The sequence below is a fragment of the Diabrotica virgifera genome, chromosome 9, assembly GCF_917563875.1.
Source record: "Diabrotica virgifera virgifera chromosome 9, PGI_DIABVI_V3a".
Taxonomy (NCBI): domain Eukaryota; kingdom Metazoa; phylum Arthropoda; class Insecta; order Coleoptera; family Chrysomelidae; genus Diabrotica; species Diabrotica virgifera.
The window spans coordinates 131,287,700-131,305,383 of NC_065451.1; the positions used below are offsets into that span (position 1 = coordinate 131,287,700).

Genomic DNA, 17,684 nt, shown 5'->3' on the forward strand with positions numbered 1-17,684 from the left:
ACATTTAAACCACATTGTAAAAAACCAGAATCACTTCCAATGTGCGTTATAATGAGACGTCTTCCTTTGTCCGAAGGTGCTTTTAAGCCGGTTGAAAGTCCCTCAATGAAAGCCTGTCGCGCACTTTTAATATTCAAGTCTTGCCATACTTTGGATTTCGTATGACCTCATTCAACCACGTTTCGTCCGTATAATAAATTTTTTTACCAAGTCGTTTAAAATCACGAATTTTTTGCAAATATTTTCTCCGCCATATCACCAATTCGTCTGCATTAACTTCTCGTTGAATATCCTTCAACGTGGGCAGTTGGTTCCTCAAATAAAATCCATGAACTTTTCTTCGGATTATACTTTTCGTACTATCGTCCAATACAATTTTTGCACGTCCTTTATGGATTGGTTTTTGTTACCTTTAATTATTCGGAAAACCGTACGAGCCGATACTTTCGTTAAATCTCCACACAATGCCGCGACGTCCTCTTTAAGCATATCTTCTACGCAATCCCTCACAAACCGATTTTATCATTTGCTTTTCTCTCGCAGATAACCACCTTTTTTATTTTGTTTATTAACAGATGTACTGCACGTTGGTTTTGATGCCATGATGTTACCCGACGGTACGCTCATGAAATAATACCATGAAAAGAAATAACGGTGTCCGCCTGTCTCTCTGTTGGCACTCAGGGTATACCTCAATGGCAGGGATAAGCTGAAACGGTACTAAATAATAAATTTCGCAACAAGGCGAGTCTGCCTTCTCTAGTTCGGACTTCCAACAGATGTAAGCGGCAAAAATGATAATTGAGAAGTGGATTTATGTACTAATAAAGAAATAAATATATAGCCGCTTACCACCGAGTGTTAACGTACTACAAAATGTCTGCCCTGACCAGTGATGCCACAGCTACCGATTTTTCGGTAGATCTACCCGAAATGTCCGAAAACCTGTAAAATCTACCGTTCTACCGAAATCTCCTTTTTTCTACCGCAAAAACAAAATTATTACAAAATTTCTTTAGCGGATAGATTTGGCAACAGAGTTTGGTTAATTTTCAAGAATTTTTGAATCACTTTACTTAAATAGCTTGTAACACGTGCGAGCCAGGCAGCAGATATCAGATACGGATTTAATAATACTTTTATGACCACTGACCAGTCCTTTGTGCTTTTATAAATACGATTTTGGGGGTAAAATGTATCTACCTGAATGAGTGAATAGTGAAGGATTGTGGCTTATTTTGATATAGAAGATAATTCCAAACTAAAAATAGTATTTACTATTAAAACCTTAAACAGGAGAAACTTCTCTACCTGTACCTTTTAACTTTATTATTTATACTCGCGTATAAATACGGCTAACGGTAAACGTGCAGATACAGTTCCAGTTCGGAAAAAAAGCGAAGATCAGCGAATACTTAAGGGCGATACAAACAATTATAACGGACTTAGTGAAGATTCTTTTGGCGATTTGGTTCATTTGTGTTGCAGTGTTGATTTGTGTTTGTTGCAGAATATGATGTCATCAGAAAAAAAACGTAAAGTTGACAAAGAATGTCGAATATTTAAAAACAGTTGGACTGACACCTTTTTTGTCATAGAACAAAATGGTAACATACTGTGCCTCATATGTCATGAAAAAATATCAGTTTGCAAGGAGTACAATATAAAGCGGCATTATTTCACAAAACACGCTTCTAAATACGATGAATACCAAGGTCAAATTAGAATCGATCGAGTAAATTCGTTGAAAAAAAATATGATCGGTCAACAGGCGATGTTCAGAATACCAACAGAAAACTCCGAGACAGCCACAAAAATTAGCTTCATGATAGCAGAAGCCATTGCCAAGCGAAGCAAACCCCTATCAGACGGAGAATTTGTCAAGGAATGCTTGGAGATGTTTGCATCGGTAGCGTGTCCGGGGCAAGAAGCATTAGTTAAAAATATAAGCTTATCACATCAAACCATAGCAAGAAGAATTGATGACATGACCAAAGATATTGAATCGTCTTTAAAAACGCAATTGAAGAAATGTGTTTTTTACAGGTTCGCACTCGACGAAAGTACTGATGTATCAGATACCGCACAGTTGGCAGTTTTTGTAAGAGGGGTAACAGAAGACTATACCGTGATCGAGGAATTGCTTGATTTGCGTTCAATGAAAGATACAACCACCGGAAAAGATATCTACGAAGAAGTAAAGAGTTGCATAGAAAAATATGAACTACGAATCGAAAATCTTTGCGGATTGACTACAGACGGTGCGCCAGCAATGACAGGAAGAACAAGTGGTTTTGCAGCTTTAATGCGCAAGAACGTCACACATACAATCATACAGCATCATTGTATTATTCATCAAGAACAGCTGTGTGCAAAAGTACTTGAATTGAAACACGTGATGGATAAAGTAGTGCAGACAGTTAATTTTATACGTGCAAGAGGACTGAATCACAGACAGTTCCAGGCTTTTCTGTCTGATGTCGGTTCAGATCACGAAGACATCGTGTACTTCAGTAGCGTTCGCTGGCTCAGTAGAGCATCCACACTTAAACGATTCTATTCGTTGCTCGACGAAGTAAAGATTTTTCTTGAAAACAAAGGTCAAGAAATTGATTTCCTAACTGATGAGCAGTGGTTGGCTGATCTGGCCTTCCTGGTTGACATTACTAAGTACCTCTCTGATCTTAACTTAAAACTGCAAGGAAAAGATCAATTATGCACGCAGTTATATGAACACATTCAAGCTTTCACAAAGAAGCTCATATTGTTAGAAAAACAACTGGAACAAAAACAGTTGGTTCATTGGGAGACTCTATCTGCCAGAAATCAAGAAATGTTGGACTTAGCCAAGTACGTGTCATTGTTGCAAAGATTGAGGAATGAGTTTGAAGAGAGATTCGTAGACTTCAAATTACAAATTCCTAACATGAAAGTGTTCCAAAATCCGTTTGAAATTGAAATTGATGGTGCTGTGCTGAACTTACAGATGGAATTGATTGAACTGCAAAGTGACTCTCTTCTAAAAACGGCATATCAAAGTTGCCTTCCGAACGGATTAATTGAGTTTTATAAAAAATATATTAATCGGAACCAATACCCAAACCTTACCAAATTACCTCTTCAACAAATATCTTTATTTGGTAGTACATATATTTGCGAGCAGCTTTTTTCTCGCATGAAATATAATAAATCGAAAACGAGATCATCTTTATCAGACAATCATCTGACAGGCATTCTGCGCATAGCTACTTCTAAAATACCAGTTGACATAGATACACTGTGCAAACAGAAAAAATGTCAAACATCTCATTAGTAATAAGGTTTTTAGAGTGATAAGTAAAACTAAGGTTTTCTTCCTTAATAACGTAGGGACGTAGATAATATTCTTGTATATTTTTATTAACTGTTGTTTTTTTGTTAAATATTTCATTGATTTCAATTTGTTATTGATTGATTTTCTTTTGTTTGTATATAAAAAATACCTAGTTATTTGAAATAAAGATATCCAACTTATTTACTTTTTTTTTTCTAGGTACTTATATTATAAGTACCTACTTCCTATTTAACCTACTTATCTACTTAAGTTACTGTTTTTTACTAAAAAAAGGTAGTTTATCTTTCAATACTTGCTGCCCATACTTAAAGTATCACTTTTTTGCAATGTAATAGCAAAAACAGCAAAAAATAAAGACTACCGAAATTTGACGATTTCTACCTAAAAAAATCTACCGCAATTTGATGGATTCTACCTGAAAATTAGCAGCAGCCTACCGAAATTTTGTCCAAGACCTGTGGCAACACTGGCCCTGACAATCCTATTGAATTCAGGGTATAGTAGGGTGTATAGTAGTCGCACTTTCTGCCAAGGATGAAAAGGATAAGTCGAACAGTTTTAAAATGCTGAGCAAAAATAGTTTTTAAATTTTTAGATAAAACTCAGTAACTCAGTAAGGAACCACATTTTATTTAAGTGTTTTAGGTTAAATTTTCGTATTTTGTGCTAAGGTTTCTCCAGTTACTATATGGACAATTATTAATGAAACACCCTGTATTTACAAAATATACTATACCTAAACAACGAAAATAACCGACTTTTACTTGAAAAATACAAAATTACGGATAGTAGATATAAGAGCCCCGAATTTTGATAATAATAATGAAATTAGATTTATAATCAATTTATAATAGTATATTTCAACCAATTACACTGAAAGTAAATAACTTATTTCTGTGGTCACTCCAATTTTTAAGGATTACTAACATTTACATCGCCAGTTACCGCTCTGTTACATCACCTGTAATCTTTATCACGGCTTTCAAACGTATTTTCATAGTCTCAATACTACAAAGAACTGGTTGACACTATGAAAATACGATTGAAAGTCGTGATAAAAAGACAGGTGATGGAACATACTAGTAACTGGCGATGTATAATTGTTGCTAATCACTACAGATTGGAGTAGACCACACTAAACCAAAAACGTTATTTTTTATACATGAAGAGAAGTATCCATATTTTTCAAATGTAGTCTCGAGGTAACGAAGTACAAAAACTCGAAGAAGTACCACAAAAAAAATTTTGTGGTACTTCTTCGAGTTTTTGTTCTTGGTTATTTTTTATTTTCAGTTTAATTGGTTGAAATATAGTTTGTAAATTGGTGATTAGCAAGGAACGGAAAAAATGTAAAAAATGCGCATTTTATTGCAATTGATTTGTGAAAAATATGAAACAGCCTTAAACACAATAGTTAGTTTTTATGTACATGCTTTATCAACCATTATCTTAAATATTTACATATATTTACAGAATATTTATCTGAGGATCTTTTTTACAAAAGTGCATAAATCCACTTTTCAAAAATTTTCAGGAGACGCAAAACTTGCTGCAGCTGTTGTACGCAACAACGCACTGCGAATCAAAACACGAAATAAACTTCAGCTGTTATAAACAAATATTAAGATCTAAATTTCTGTACCTGCTTATCCCCCTACAAAGAGCAAACAGGTTTTTACAACCAATGTCAACTATTGTTGTCCTACTAATTGTTGTCCTACCGACCAAGTTATATTAGGGATTAATCGGCTTAGTCCCAAAAATAGATAATAGAATAGGAATATTACCTGATTTAAACATTTTTCTTAAGAAATGGATTATACACAGTTATTGAATTTACGACTGATAATTTTTTAATTGGAAGTGAAAGTGAACCTTTGAGATTTAAAATGTCGAATTAATGCAACGTTTCTGAATTTATCAAGAAAAAATGCAAAATGTTTAAAATGTTTGAAAAAATGCAACATTTTCTAATTTATCAAAAAAATGCAAAAATATGCAAAAAATGCAGATTGCATTTAATCCGGTCCTTGGTGATTAGTCTAATTTTATTATTTCAATAAATAATTACTTTATCAGCTACAATTTATATTTAGGGCAGTCAATGGGGGTATGTGGCTCCGAATTCTATCCTACTATATCGATTTACGTGATATTTTCACAGTAAGTAGGGAATAGCCCAAGAAACAAAGTCTACCCTATGCCGATGTGTGCTTTTGTCTTGGGGGCGGTTCCCATCCCTTCTCGGGGGTGGAACATTTTTTGCCTAAATAACTACGGAAGTTGCTAGAGAACCTAATACTAAGCAATAACAGTTCTATAATTTTTTTTCGAAAACTCAATACTTTTTGAGTTATTCCTGGTTGAAAATTGGCCATTTTCATTGAAACATAAAACACCTTTTCAAACGGTTTTTTGCGAATACCTTAAAAATTGTGCATCTAACTAAAGAAACTATATAAAACATTTTTGTAGCTTATAAAATAACAAAGAGATTCTTTCCTTTATGAATCTTCTAGTTATAACACAAAAAGAGATATGGTAAGTGAAAAAACTTGTTGTCTTGGCGCATGCTCAAATCAGTGTATTTAACTTGAAATAACAGAGAAACGGTCGATTTTAGGTGTATAATGCTACCAATAACTTTTGTTGTGTTTGAAAAGACCTTTAAAATAAGCATTATTAAATGTCGATTACATTTAAACTATGCGAGATAAACTGCAAAAAATTTGATGACACGTATTTTAAGAAAAAAATGAGAATTATATTTAACCCCTCATCCACAAGAATTTAAATGCATCGTTTTTCTTCTACAATACATTTTACTAAAGTGTTCTTTTTATGTTCAAGAAGTGGGGCGGGTTTAAAATAAATGGTTTTTGAAAAAAATAACATCAAATTATTGAGCGCATTTTTAAATTTTCTTAAAAATCTTCCTTTTTCTCCATGTATCTCGAAAATGATAAGATAGGCCAAAATAAGATGTCATACAAAAATGAAGGTTTCTTTTAAATAAACATTTTGATTTTATTTTTTATAACAGTATTTCTTATCATTTTCAAGTTACATGGAGAAAAAGATTTTTAAGAAAATTTAAATTTGCCAAAAACCATTCATTTTACACCCGCTCAACTTTTTGAACATAAAAATGACACTGTAGTAAAATGTATTGTAGAAGGAAAACGATGCATTTAAATTCTTGTGGGTGAGGGGTTAAATATACTTCTCAATTTTTTTCTTAAAATTCGTTAGTCATCAATTTTTTGCAGCATATCTCGCTTAGTTTGAATGTAATCGACATTTAATATTGCTTGTTTGAAGGATTTTTCAAGCACAATAAAAGGTATTTGTAGCATTATATACATAAAGTCGACCGTTTCTGTTATTTCAAGTTGAATACACTGCTTTGAGCACGCACCAAAAAACAAACTCTTTTTACCTACCATATCTCTTTTTGTGTTATAACTAGAAGATTGAAGAAAGAACGAATCTCTTTGTTTTTTTATGGGCTACAAAAATGTTTTATATAATTTTTTTAGTTAGATGCATTGTTTTTAGGGTATTCGCAAAAACCGTTTGAATTTGTTATATTTCAATGAAAATTGCCAATTTTCAACCACGAAGAACTAAAAAGTATTGAGTTTTTGAAAAAAAATTATAGAACAGTTTTTGCTTAGAATTGGGATCTCTAACAACTTCCGTATTTGTTTAACCAAAAAATTTTCCACCCCCCAGAAGGGGTGGGAACCGCCCCCAAGACAACAGCACACATCGGCATAGGGTAGACTTTGAATAAGGATATATATTTCATTAAAATCCATGCAGTAGGATAGAATTCGGAGGTAATAACTTGTTCTTGCTCCCATTGACTGCCCTAATTCTATACAATGAAAAAGCAAACAACCAAACTAGTTCAAATGCGGTACGATATGATTCGGGACTCGCATAGCACTGATCATTTGAAAAAAACTTGTTAGGAAAAATAATCTATGATATACACTAAGCGCCAAAATTAACGCACCGCCTTAAAAATGGGACATTTTTAATGTCTCATATTTGCTAAACCTGTTGTCCGATTTTAGTGATTTTTTTTAATATATTATAGATTTATTCTTCAAGAATATCGATGTAATAATATTGTTGCTAAACAGATAAGTGTCACTGTATACCGGGTGTATCAATAATAGTGTGTTTTTTCCTCAAAGTTTGGAACACCCTGTGGAATATTCTAGCTTATATAAAATATTGAAATTACAACTCAACTGTAACCTTAGGCTATCTTAACATTTTGCTTTTTGATTCATTCGCTTATGTTGGATAATACAAACGTTAGGTACTTTAACAACTAGCCATGTTCTTCTTCAGTACAGGGTGTTCATAAATAAGTGCGACAAACTTTAAGGGGTAATTCTGAATAAAAAAATAATGACCGTTTGTTTTATAAACATGTGTCCGCAAATGCTTCGTTTCCGAGATACGGGATGTTGAATTTTTTCTTACAAACTGACGATTTATTTATTGCTCTAAAACCGGTTGAGATATGCAAATGAAATTTAGTAGGTTTTAAGAGGTAGTTATTACGCATTTTTTTACGTACAATTAAGAATTTTATATTCACCATTGGCGTGCATACGGGTCATATTACCCGTATGCACGCCAATGGTGAATATAAAATTCTTAATGGTATGCTAAAAACTGCGTAATAACTACCTCTTAAAACCTACCAAATTTCATTTGCATATCTCAACCGGTTTTAGAGCAATAAATAAATCGTCAGTTTGTAAGAAAAAATTCAACATCCCGTATCTGGGAAACGAAGCATTTGCGGACATATGTTTATAAAGCAAACGGTCATTATTTTTTCATGCAGAATTACCCCTTAAAGTTTGTCGCACTTATTTAGAAACACCCTGTATTGATGAAGAACGTTGTTAGTTATTAAAGTACCTAACTTTTTTATTATCCAACATAAACGAATGAATCAAAAAGCAGAATGTTAAAATAGCCTAAGATTGCAGTTGAATTGTAATTTCAATATTTTATATACGCTAGAATATTCCACAGGGTGTTCCAAACTTTGAGGAAAAAAACACACTATCATTGTTACACCCGGTATACAATGACACTTATCTGTTTAGCAACAATATTATTACATAGATATTCTTGAAGAATAAAGCTATAACATATTAAAAAAATCACTAAAATCGGACAACAGGTTTAGGAAATATGAGACATTAAAAATGTCCCATTTTTAAGGTGGTGCGTTAATTTTGGCGCTTAGTGTAGAATAAAACAAAAGATTTGCTTTTACTTTTGTCTTGTTTGACCCCACCGAAGTTTTAAGATCATCATAAGTTTCCCATTTATTGTTATTTCGCCGGCAGAGGGAAATATAATGTCCAATTGTTATTTCGTTTTCAGGAGGAACAAACTCAACAATGCCTTTAATTTGGTATGTTTTGTTGTTTAAGGTAACTGTTGCTGGAATGTCGGTTAACTCGACTAATGTGCAATTTTCAAGACAAAAACCTGGATGGGAGAGAGGGAATAATACTTGTAACGTTTATAATCTCTATTAACAACAATTGATTGAAAACGTAGCAACAATTAATGTCTCTTCCACAAACGGAACACATAGACATGGTGTCTGTTACATTTATTGCATTTTGTAAATTCTTGATTCCGTTTCTTGGCAAATACTCGTAAGTCGATCGGTACGAACAAATATTTAAGAATTTTATTGTTTTCACAATTATCCGAACACCTTTTTTGTAATTCAACGCTTGTTAAAAATTCGCCAACTAATAGTTGTATTAAATTAGTCAGTGAACTTTCGCACTGTAGCGTAAATACATTTTGGCAGTTTGTTTGAATTGGCGTAAACACAGTTTTTAATATCTCGGCGCGTAATTTGTAAGTATTTTGCGAAACACCTCTTCTTGCGGTCGTTTGAACTAATTGGCAGATTTTAAAAGAAACGCGTTCATCTATAAGTTTACGGATTGTTTCGCAATCAGCATATATAGCAATTAAACAATGAACAATTGAATCAAATGCACATGTGTTTTTTACATTAAATTTATGTTTATTTAAAACAACACACTTCAACAAGCTTCCATTACGGATAAGGCTTAATTTGGTTGTTACGGTTCTTAAATTGTGGAGTACCCAATCGGTTTGAACATTTAAATAAGATCTCCTCGGTCTCTTCTTTGGTTGGCTTGGACTTGGCGGATTTTCACCTCGCCAGTTTTCTTCTAACCGTGGGTTGTTGCTGAATACATCTTCGTTATAAATTTCAGTTTGATTTGTAAAACACTCTGTACAAATGCGTAACTGACCGTAACCTTCCTCCCCCAAAGGTCTTGAACATCCTTCAATTGCATGTACTGCCGATAAACAATATTTGCATTTATGAGCACCGCTAGGAAGGTTACCCATGGCACATGCTATGCAGTTTGGTGATGAATTTCCACTGTTTACCGTTACCTCCTCTAAAAGTGCTACACTGGACTGTACGTTTTCATGGTCTGTACGTTGTTCCACGAGCTGATGGCATCTAGTAGTGTCGTCAGAATTCACTTGCAAATTATTATTTGCTAGCTTCATAGACCCTTCAATCGAGCGTAAGTGAATGGGAAGAAATACATCACATCTCATCGGCACGTTTTCTCCTGCTAAAATGTGCACTTTTAATTCCTTAAAATAGCTTTCAACGTACGCGCTTGTTGCAGACAACTTAGATCCTTGATAAAAAGGAACCATGAGCGCGGACCACAGTGTAATTTTTTTTAAGTTTTCTTTAAAGACTCTCCAAATAAGGGCAAATAATGCATGTTATCTCTGGGACCATCACTAACGTTTTCCAGGATATCATTAACTTCATTGAGTATTTTAGTAATCCATTCGTGTGTTCCTGTCAATTGCTCTGCTTCATCACCGGCATCAGCATCTTCATCTTCTTCGGCCGGAATTTCTATATTGCGGGTTCCAATGAAAAGCTGTAATCTATTTTTCGCAGTCTCGCTTTCTACAGGACGTCTGTTTATATAACCTTCATATGGAGATAAACATACCAATAGCATATCTTTTACTACCTGAATAATTGTTTGAAAATCGGTGCAATCTACAATTAAACCCATACACCGGCAAAAAAACTTTTATTCTCCTATCCTTGTTTTTGAATTACTTCCACTGTGTAACAATTTTAATAAAATGGCATTGATCAATCCGAATAAAACAGTTAGGAAGGGTGCAATTTGGAGAGGTTTGCAAAACCCCGAGGCTATTATTGACGTAATCATCCAAATCTCTGTACTTTGTAAAACTTTTTACAACAGCGTTAAGTAGAGCAGCGGAAGCATCAGTGACAACCTCATCTGGTATTTTTTTAGTATTAACCCATTTGGAGAGCCATGATGATATTGAAATTATATCATGGCTTTGTGAGATCATCTGAGCCACTGGTTCTGCTTTATCATTAGTCTGAACCATAACTATATATAAAAATATTGTTTTTGGTTTTTCATATCCAACAGGTTTTGGAGATGGTTTTGGCGCTTTTATGATGCTACCAGTCGCGTCGATGCAAACCGTAATTCTAGTTTTAGACAACTGTCTATTGATGTGATCTTTATTATTGATATGAGATAATATTCTTATATGTCATTTAATTTAATCAATGCATTAATAATAATCTAATTAATTTACCAGATCACATATCAATATGTTTTCAATCTCAGGGCTTTTTATAAAATTAATTACTTACTTACGTGGCTTCTAAGTATTTCTCAATGGTTCCTAATCGGGATAGGAAAGAAAAGAGTAAAATAATACACACATATGGGTTACAATTATAATCAAAATATTGTTTATTTTATTTAAATGGCAATCACTGCTTAATATTTGCTATATCTTATTATTCTTAAACATAACATTTACACATGGGAATCTTATTTCCTTTTGGTTTCCAATTGAAAGTTTTTATTAACATTTAACTATTATGATTTATTAGCAACAATTCTATTTAAGTTTGATGAAGCTTTTCTGATATTATTGATTATGTTCTTCAATTTATAATGTGGTATTTAATACGAAAATCCCATACATTCATGTCCAAACAAATGAGACTGACCTTTTTCTGGTGAACTGAGAATGTCTTCACACAAGACCCGTTTCCTGCTATCCTTGGCTGCGATCAAAACCTCGTCCTGGCTTTCAGTAATGTTCTCCTTTGAAAACTAGCTCGTATAGCTCTCGTTCCTGCTTCTGTCGTGATGCTGTATTCTACCTTTTTCGAAACTGCAATCAGCTACCGGGACACTCTTGGACACACTCACGGAACTACACCGGCTTTCTCACTCTCCGTACACTACCGTCTACTACTGGACTTCACTTCTCGACAGCCCAAAACATTCTGATCTCCATTTTCAGTCATTCACCTACTTTCTAAATATCCCTTCCAGATTCACAAATCAACCTTTCACCACCAACTCTCATTCGCAGTATTCCTCAAAACCAATTTTTAATCTTTCTAAATATGCTTAATGGATTTCAAAGAAAATAGTTAATTCCCATTCTAAAATTACTTTCTACTATTTACAAAATTTAATGACCTATTCTCTATTTCAACTGAGTCTTATTTAGCATCGGCTAATGATTGAACCTTCCGCGAACAACGATAATGACCTATTATCGATTTCACTTGAGTTTTATTTAGCATAGGCTAATGATCGAACCTTCCGCGAACAACGATAATGGTACGCGCCATTCACTTTGTTTATTCTAAGCGCATTGTCCCGAGTTTCGTAAGCTTCTTCTAATCACTTCTTAAAATTACATATAACAATTTGTTGTATACAGGTTGTTCTAAATTTATATGCCCGTGGTTGAGAAAATTGAAAATATTTTATACTAAATTGAATTCTGCTTATAATTATCAAAATTTAATTTTCAGATCAAATAGAAATATAACACTATATATATCCGTTTGAAGTGGGGTCCAGTAATGAATGAAAAGAGGGTCCAGTCCACAGTCATGCAAAGAACCCAAATAAGGAGGAGTATATTTCAAATGCCAAATAGATATAATTGGATCTTGGTGAATATAACGTTTTTTATTTGCTTCCTTCTTCAAATTTCGAAGTACTCCAGATGAATATAAGTGACTGGGTTCTTGATCGCCATATTCCATAAGTTCATTTGCAAGATTTACTCTATACAGGGTGTTTCATTAATAATTGTCCATATGTAATTGGAGAAACCTTAGCACAAAATACGAAGATTTAACCTAAAACATCTAAATAAAATGTGGTTCCTTACTGAGTTACAGGGTGTTTTATCTAAAAATTTAAAAATTATTTTTGCTCAGCATTTTAAAACTATTCGACGTGTCCTTTTCATACTTGGCAGGAAGTATAGGTACTGTACACACTACTAAATGATGTTAAAAAAACGTTTCTGGCTATTGCCAGAGGCGTACGACGGGGGAAAGTGAATGGTTGATCCTTCTCAAATTCTACGCCACTGGCGAAATTGCTATTTTAGTTCAATTTTTGGATTCTCCAATACTTTCTATGAAAATAATATACTCTCCATTCGTAACGATAAAGTCATTAGTTTTTGAGATCTTTGAAGTTAAAAATGAAACGACACGGTTATTTTGATTAATGTATTGTGTCGCTTCATTTTTAATTTCAAATATCTCGAAAACTAATCATTTATCGTTACGAATGAAGAGTATATTATTTACATAAAAAGTATTGCAAAATCAAAAATGTACACTAAAATAGCAATTTCGTCAGTGGCGTAGAATTTGGGAAGGGTCAACCTGCCACTATCCCCTGTCGTACGCCTCTGGTAGTAGCTAGAAAAGCTTATTTATCTTAATTTAGTAGGGTTTACCGTACCTACATTTTCTGCCAAGTATGATAAGGATATGCCAAATAGTTTTAAAGTACTGGGTACAAATAGTTTTTAAATTTTAATTATATGAAATCAAAATAACTGTGCCGTTTCATATTTAACTTCAAATATCTCGAAAACTAATGACTTTATCGTTACCAATGAAGATTATATTATTTACGTAGAAAGTATTGGTGAAACTAAAAATGGCACTAAAATAGTAATTCCTCCAGTGGCGTAGAATTTGCGAAGGGTCAACCATTCACCATCCCCTGTCGTACGCCTCTGGTAGTAGCTAGAAACGTTTGTTTATCGTAATTTAGTAGGCTGTCTAGTAGTCACACTTTTTGCCAAGTATGAAAAGGATACATCGAATAGTTTTAAAATGCTGAGCAAAAATACTTTTTAAATTTTTAGATAAAACACCTTGTAACTCAGTAAGGAACCACATTTTATTTAGCTGTTTTAGGTTAAATCTTCGTATTTTGTGCTAAGGTTTCTCCAGTTACTATATGGACAATTATTAATGAAACACCCTGTATGTTTCCGCATGAGCTGTCACCAAGCGTGCAGCTGTATCAACTCTTTCCTGTCCCTTGAGTTGTCTCTTCATGTTGCTATTATGCACAAAAGACCTATTTATATCTGATATTTTGAAATTGAAAATTGCTTCATTATCTTCTGAAGTACTCTCGTAAACAACAGTTACCGCAGACCTACACTGTTTGCAGACAGCATTACAATAGGTGTTACCATTTCCGGCTGTAAATACCCACGTGCATGGTAATTTGGAGATTTTCCACAAATAGTCGGTAATTACATGTGACCACTGTCCCTTTGGAAGCAATGTTCTAGTCCTACCACCTTGTACACGATCTTTGTCATTACGAATACACTGTGTTTTAACTGGTAGTATAACACTCCAGGTATCTGAAGGTATATTGACAGTAAATGTTAACATTTCAGTTGAGGCCGGAAGCTGCTCCTCAACTGTAGCATCGATAATTGCGGTAGAATTGCTAATATCACTTGAAACGTTCATTCCTAGAATAGTCGCATAATCTAGATAATGTCTTCTCACTTTTGTATATGCTGCTTTCGCATTTAATCTAAAATTTAAGTCTTTGCTAATTAAACCATAAACATCTGAAGACGGTTGCGGCACTTGGGTAGAAAATAAGATATCTTTATAATTCGCAATAACCATAATAAAATCTTCATCCGGAACATTACACGGTCGTCCTCCCTTGTTGCGAAATGATCCTAGAAAAAAAGTAAATCTGAAGCTACGGAGTCCGTAGAAAATTCAAACGATTCGTATTATAAGTTCTACCTATGAATTTTATTTGGTTAGCAAAATTGTCTAGAATATAAGAAAATCAGATTTTTTTCAAATTTGAAGTGACCGTAACTATTTTTTTAATGTACCACCTAATTTTTAACGTATTTTGGAGATTATTGTATTTGCTTTTATTACAAGTAATTGGACTTCGTAAGTCCTAGGTTTTTACCGAAAGTAATCGACAGTAGAACTGGAAGTCGATATTTGAACTCTTCGTATAACGTTGCGTAGATTTATATACGATTTTACTAATTTTAAGTCATTTTTACTAAACTTTGAGTCATCATTTTTTAAACAAAAATGATTTCAAAACCAGAACTAAAGAGTCAAACTAAACTTTTCAATACGCTTTGAATGATGCGTACTATTTCTGCGACTATAATAACACTTCTGGTTAGAACTTTTTAACCGGAAATGATATTAAAACCAAAATTTTCCATTTTTACTCATCTTGCCAAGGCACGTCCAATAATATATCGCTTATACTATTTTGGTGACTAAAACACTACTTATGGTTGCTTTTCTAAAACCAGAAGTCCTAGGTCAAATTTCTCACCTTTAGTACCATTCTTGGATTATAAGCTTTCATTCGACGCCTCAATTGTCATTCTAACTGGTATAATGACAGAGAAGTTATATTCGCGGTCGGACGGACAGACGGACATACAGTGTAGGTCAAACTTATCACCTTCAGTACCATCCGTGGATTATAAGCTTTCATTTTACACCTTATTAGTCATTCTACCTGGTATAATGACGGAGGAGGCATATTCGCCGTCGGACGGACAGACGGACAGGCAGCCTAGGTCAAATGTCTCACCTTTACTACCATCCTTGGATTATAAGCTTTCATTTGACACCTCATTTGTCATTCTACATGGTATAGTGACGGAGGAGTTGTGTTTACAGACAGACGGACGTGGATAATTCTAAGTTTTCACATTTTTTCAAAATTGGGTGAAAAAAAATGACGCAGCATACTAGTTCTATTATATATTACCCAAAACACAGAAAAAGTTACTGCAACGTACATGTACATAATAACAATAATTAGGTACATTTTGGGAATTTTGAAAACAAAAGACTGACGATAAACTGTAAACATAAAAAATTAATAGAAGAAAATACAACAATACATAATCTCAAAAATGCAAATTAGGTGGCGCATACGACCATTTTAAATTCCAAAAAGTTTTTCTTCTAGACATTTTTCTAAAAAAAAATGAAATTAATGGGCAAGTTACTTCTAGAACACATTAAACTCATTGTTAGTTCTCAAAGCCTACTTTGAAAAAAAATCCTTTCATAGAGTATACGGCCCAGAAATAATGAGCCTCAAACAACAAGGGAAATATTCTACGATCAATTGCAACAAGTAGTAGATCAAGTTAAAGGAAAGTTGATATCTACTTGGGGATTTTAATGCTAGAATAGGCAACCAAGTAATACCCGGAATGAAACAAAATCACAATGAGAATGTCAAAAACGAAAATGGAGAACTGATGATAAACTTCTGCACGAATAACGAACTTCGAATAAACAACACCTTTTTTGACCACAAAGACCAACACAAATATTCATTCAATAACACCCGTGGACAAAGATCTATGATAGATTATGTTGTAACTAACAGAGATAATATCAAATATCAAAAATAATCGACGTAAGATGCCTAAACTCAGCAGATGTAGGTAGTGACCACAGCCTAGTATTATGTTAAATTAGAATCACCGCAAAATACTTCACATCTAAGAGAGAGTCACCAATACAAACAAAAATCATAGTCGAAGGACTAAATACTGAATCCACGGAATACTTACACAGAAAAAGAATATCAGAGAAGATTGTTGAGAATGGAATATTAGAAAACGATAACATGGAGGAAAACTGGGAAAAACTCAAAAGTAACATAATTAAGGCAGCAACAGAATCACTTGGAAGAGAGAAAAGTATCGAATACTAATATACAGGTTATTGATTAGTGGGGTAAAGCTCAATAGATCGGCTATAGTAATAGATAGAAATAAAAGTTAATAACAAAAATTGTGGCCAACTTTGAGCTTCGCATTACAAAATTAAGGGAAGTGGGGCAATTGGGATCTAGTCCAGAGAAATAAGGTTTTTCTCGTGACACATCCCCCTCCAGGCCGAAACCAAATTTTTTGAGTAGTATGGACATCTATATTATTAACCTATATGTTTCCTGCAGCCGATTTTGATGATATACATAGTTATAAACAAATGAAGATCGAAAAACGGTAAATTATCGCTTTTTTCGTCTATTACCAAAAAGTTAAGCACTTTAAACAAATTTGAGAGTAAGAAACTCATAAATCGTATAAAAAACTTCAATATGGCATTCGCTGAATATGTCCAACCTTATTGGTTGCTTAGAAAATTGCAAAATAAATCATAAATAATTGAGATTTATAAATATTCGTAACTTAGGTAAAAATTAACTTAGAATCTTCTTATTACGCGGAATGCCGAAACTTCTTGTACTTAAATTATATTTTAAATTTCAAAGCAATTGGTCAAATAGTTTAAAAGTTATTTAATTTATTTTTCCCAAATTCATTTTTTTTGCAACACTATAAGTCAGAAAATTATGAGGTTACAATAATACTTCGGACAGTTTATGAAAGAAGAACATTTATACTATTACCTTAATTAAAAATAAATGACAAAAAATAATTTTAAACAGTGTAAAATTATTTTGCAAAAACATGTCCATTTTTTGCTTACTTATAAACAATTAGAATAACTTTTTAACCGTTACCCGTAGAAAAATTATTTTTTCATATTTAGAAAGACTGAATTTTTATACACATTTAGAAAGAAAAACAACTGTTCTAGGACATTTAGGGACAAAGTTAGCCCCCCCATTTTTTTAATTCACATGTTTTTGCAAAATTATTTTGCAATATCTATAATTATTTTTTGTCATTTTTTTTAAATTAAATTAATACTGTAAATTTTCTTCTTTCATAAACTATCCAAAATATTACTGTAACTTCATCATTTTCTGACTTACAGTGTTGCAAAAAAAATTAATTTTGGATAAACAAATTAAATAACTTTTAAACTATTTGACCAATTGCTTTG

The 17,684-nt window shown here is 33.2% G+C and overlaps 1 protein-coding gene across 1 annotated transcript; it reads left to right on the top strand.

The window, feature by feature from the left end:
* The first annotated feature begins 2,398 nt into the window (after positions 1–2,398).
* On the top strand, positions 2,399–3,313 carry LOC126891377 (general transcription factor II-I repeat domain-containing protein 2A-like). Its single transcript, XM_050660554.1, has one exon. It carries the CDS (start codon positions 2,399–2,401, stop codon positions 3,311–3,313), a length of 915 nt encoding a protein of 304 aa, XP_050516511.1.
* Positions 3,314–17,684: the final 14,371 nt, after the last annotated feature.

Coding starts and splice junctions, on each gene's coding strand:
- LOC126891377 (XM_050660554.1), top strand. CDS start 2,399: ATGGATAAAGTAGTGCAGACAGTTAATTTTATACGTGCAAGAGGACTG.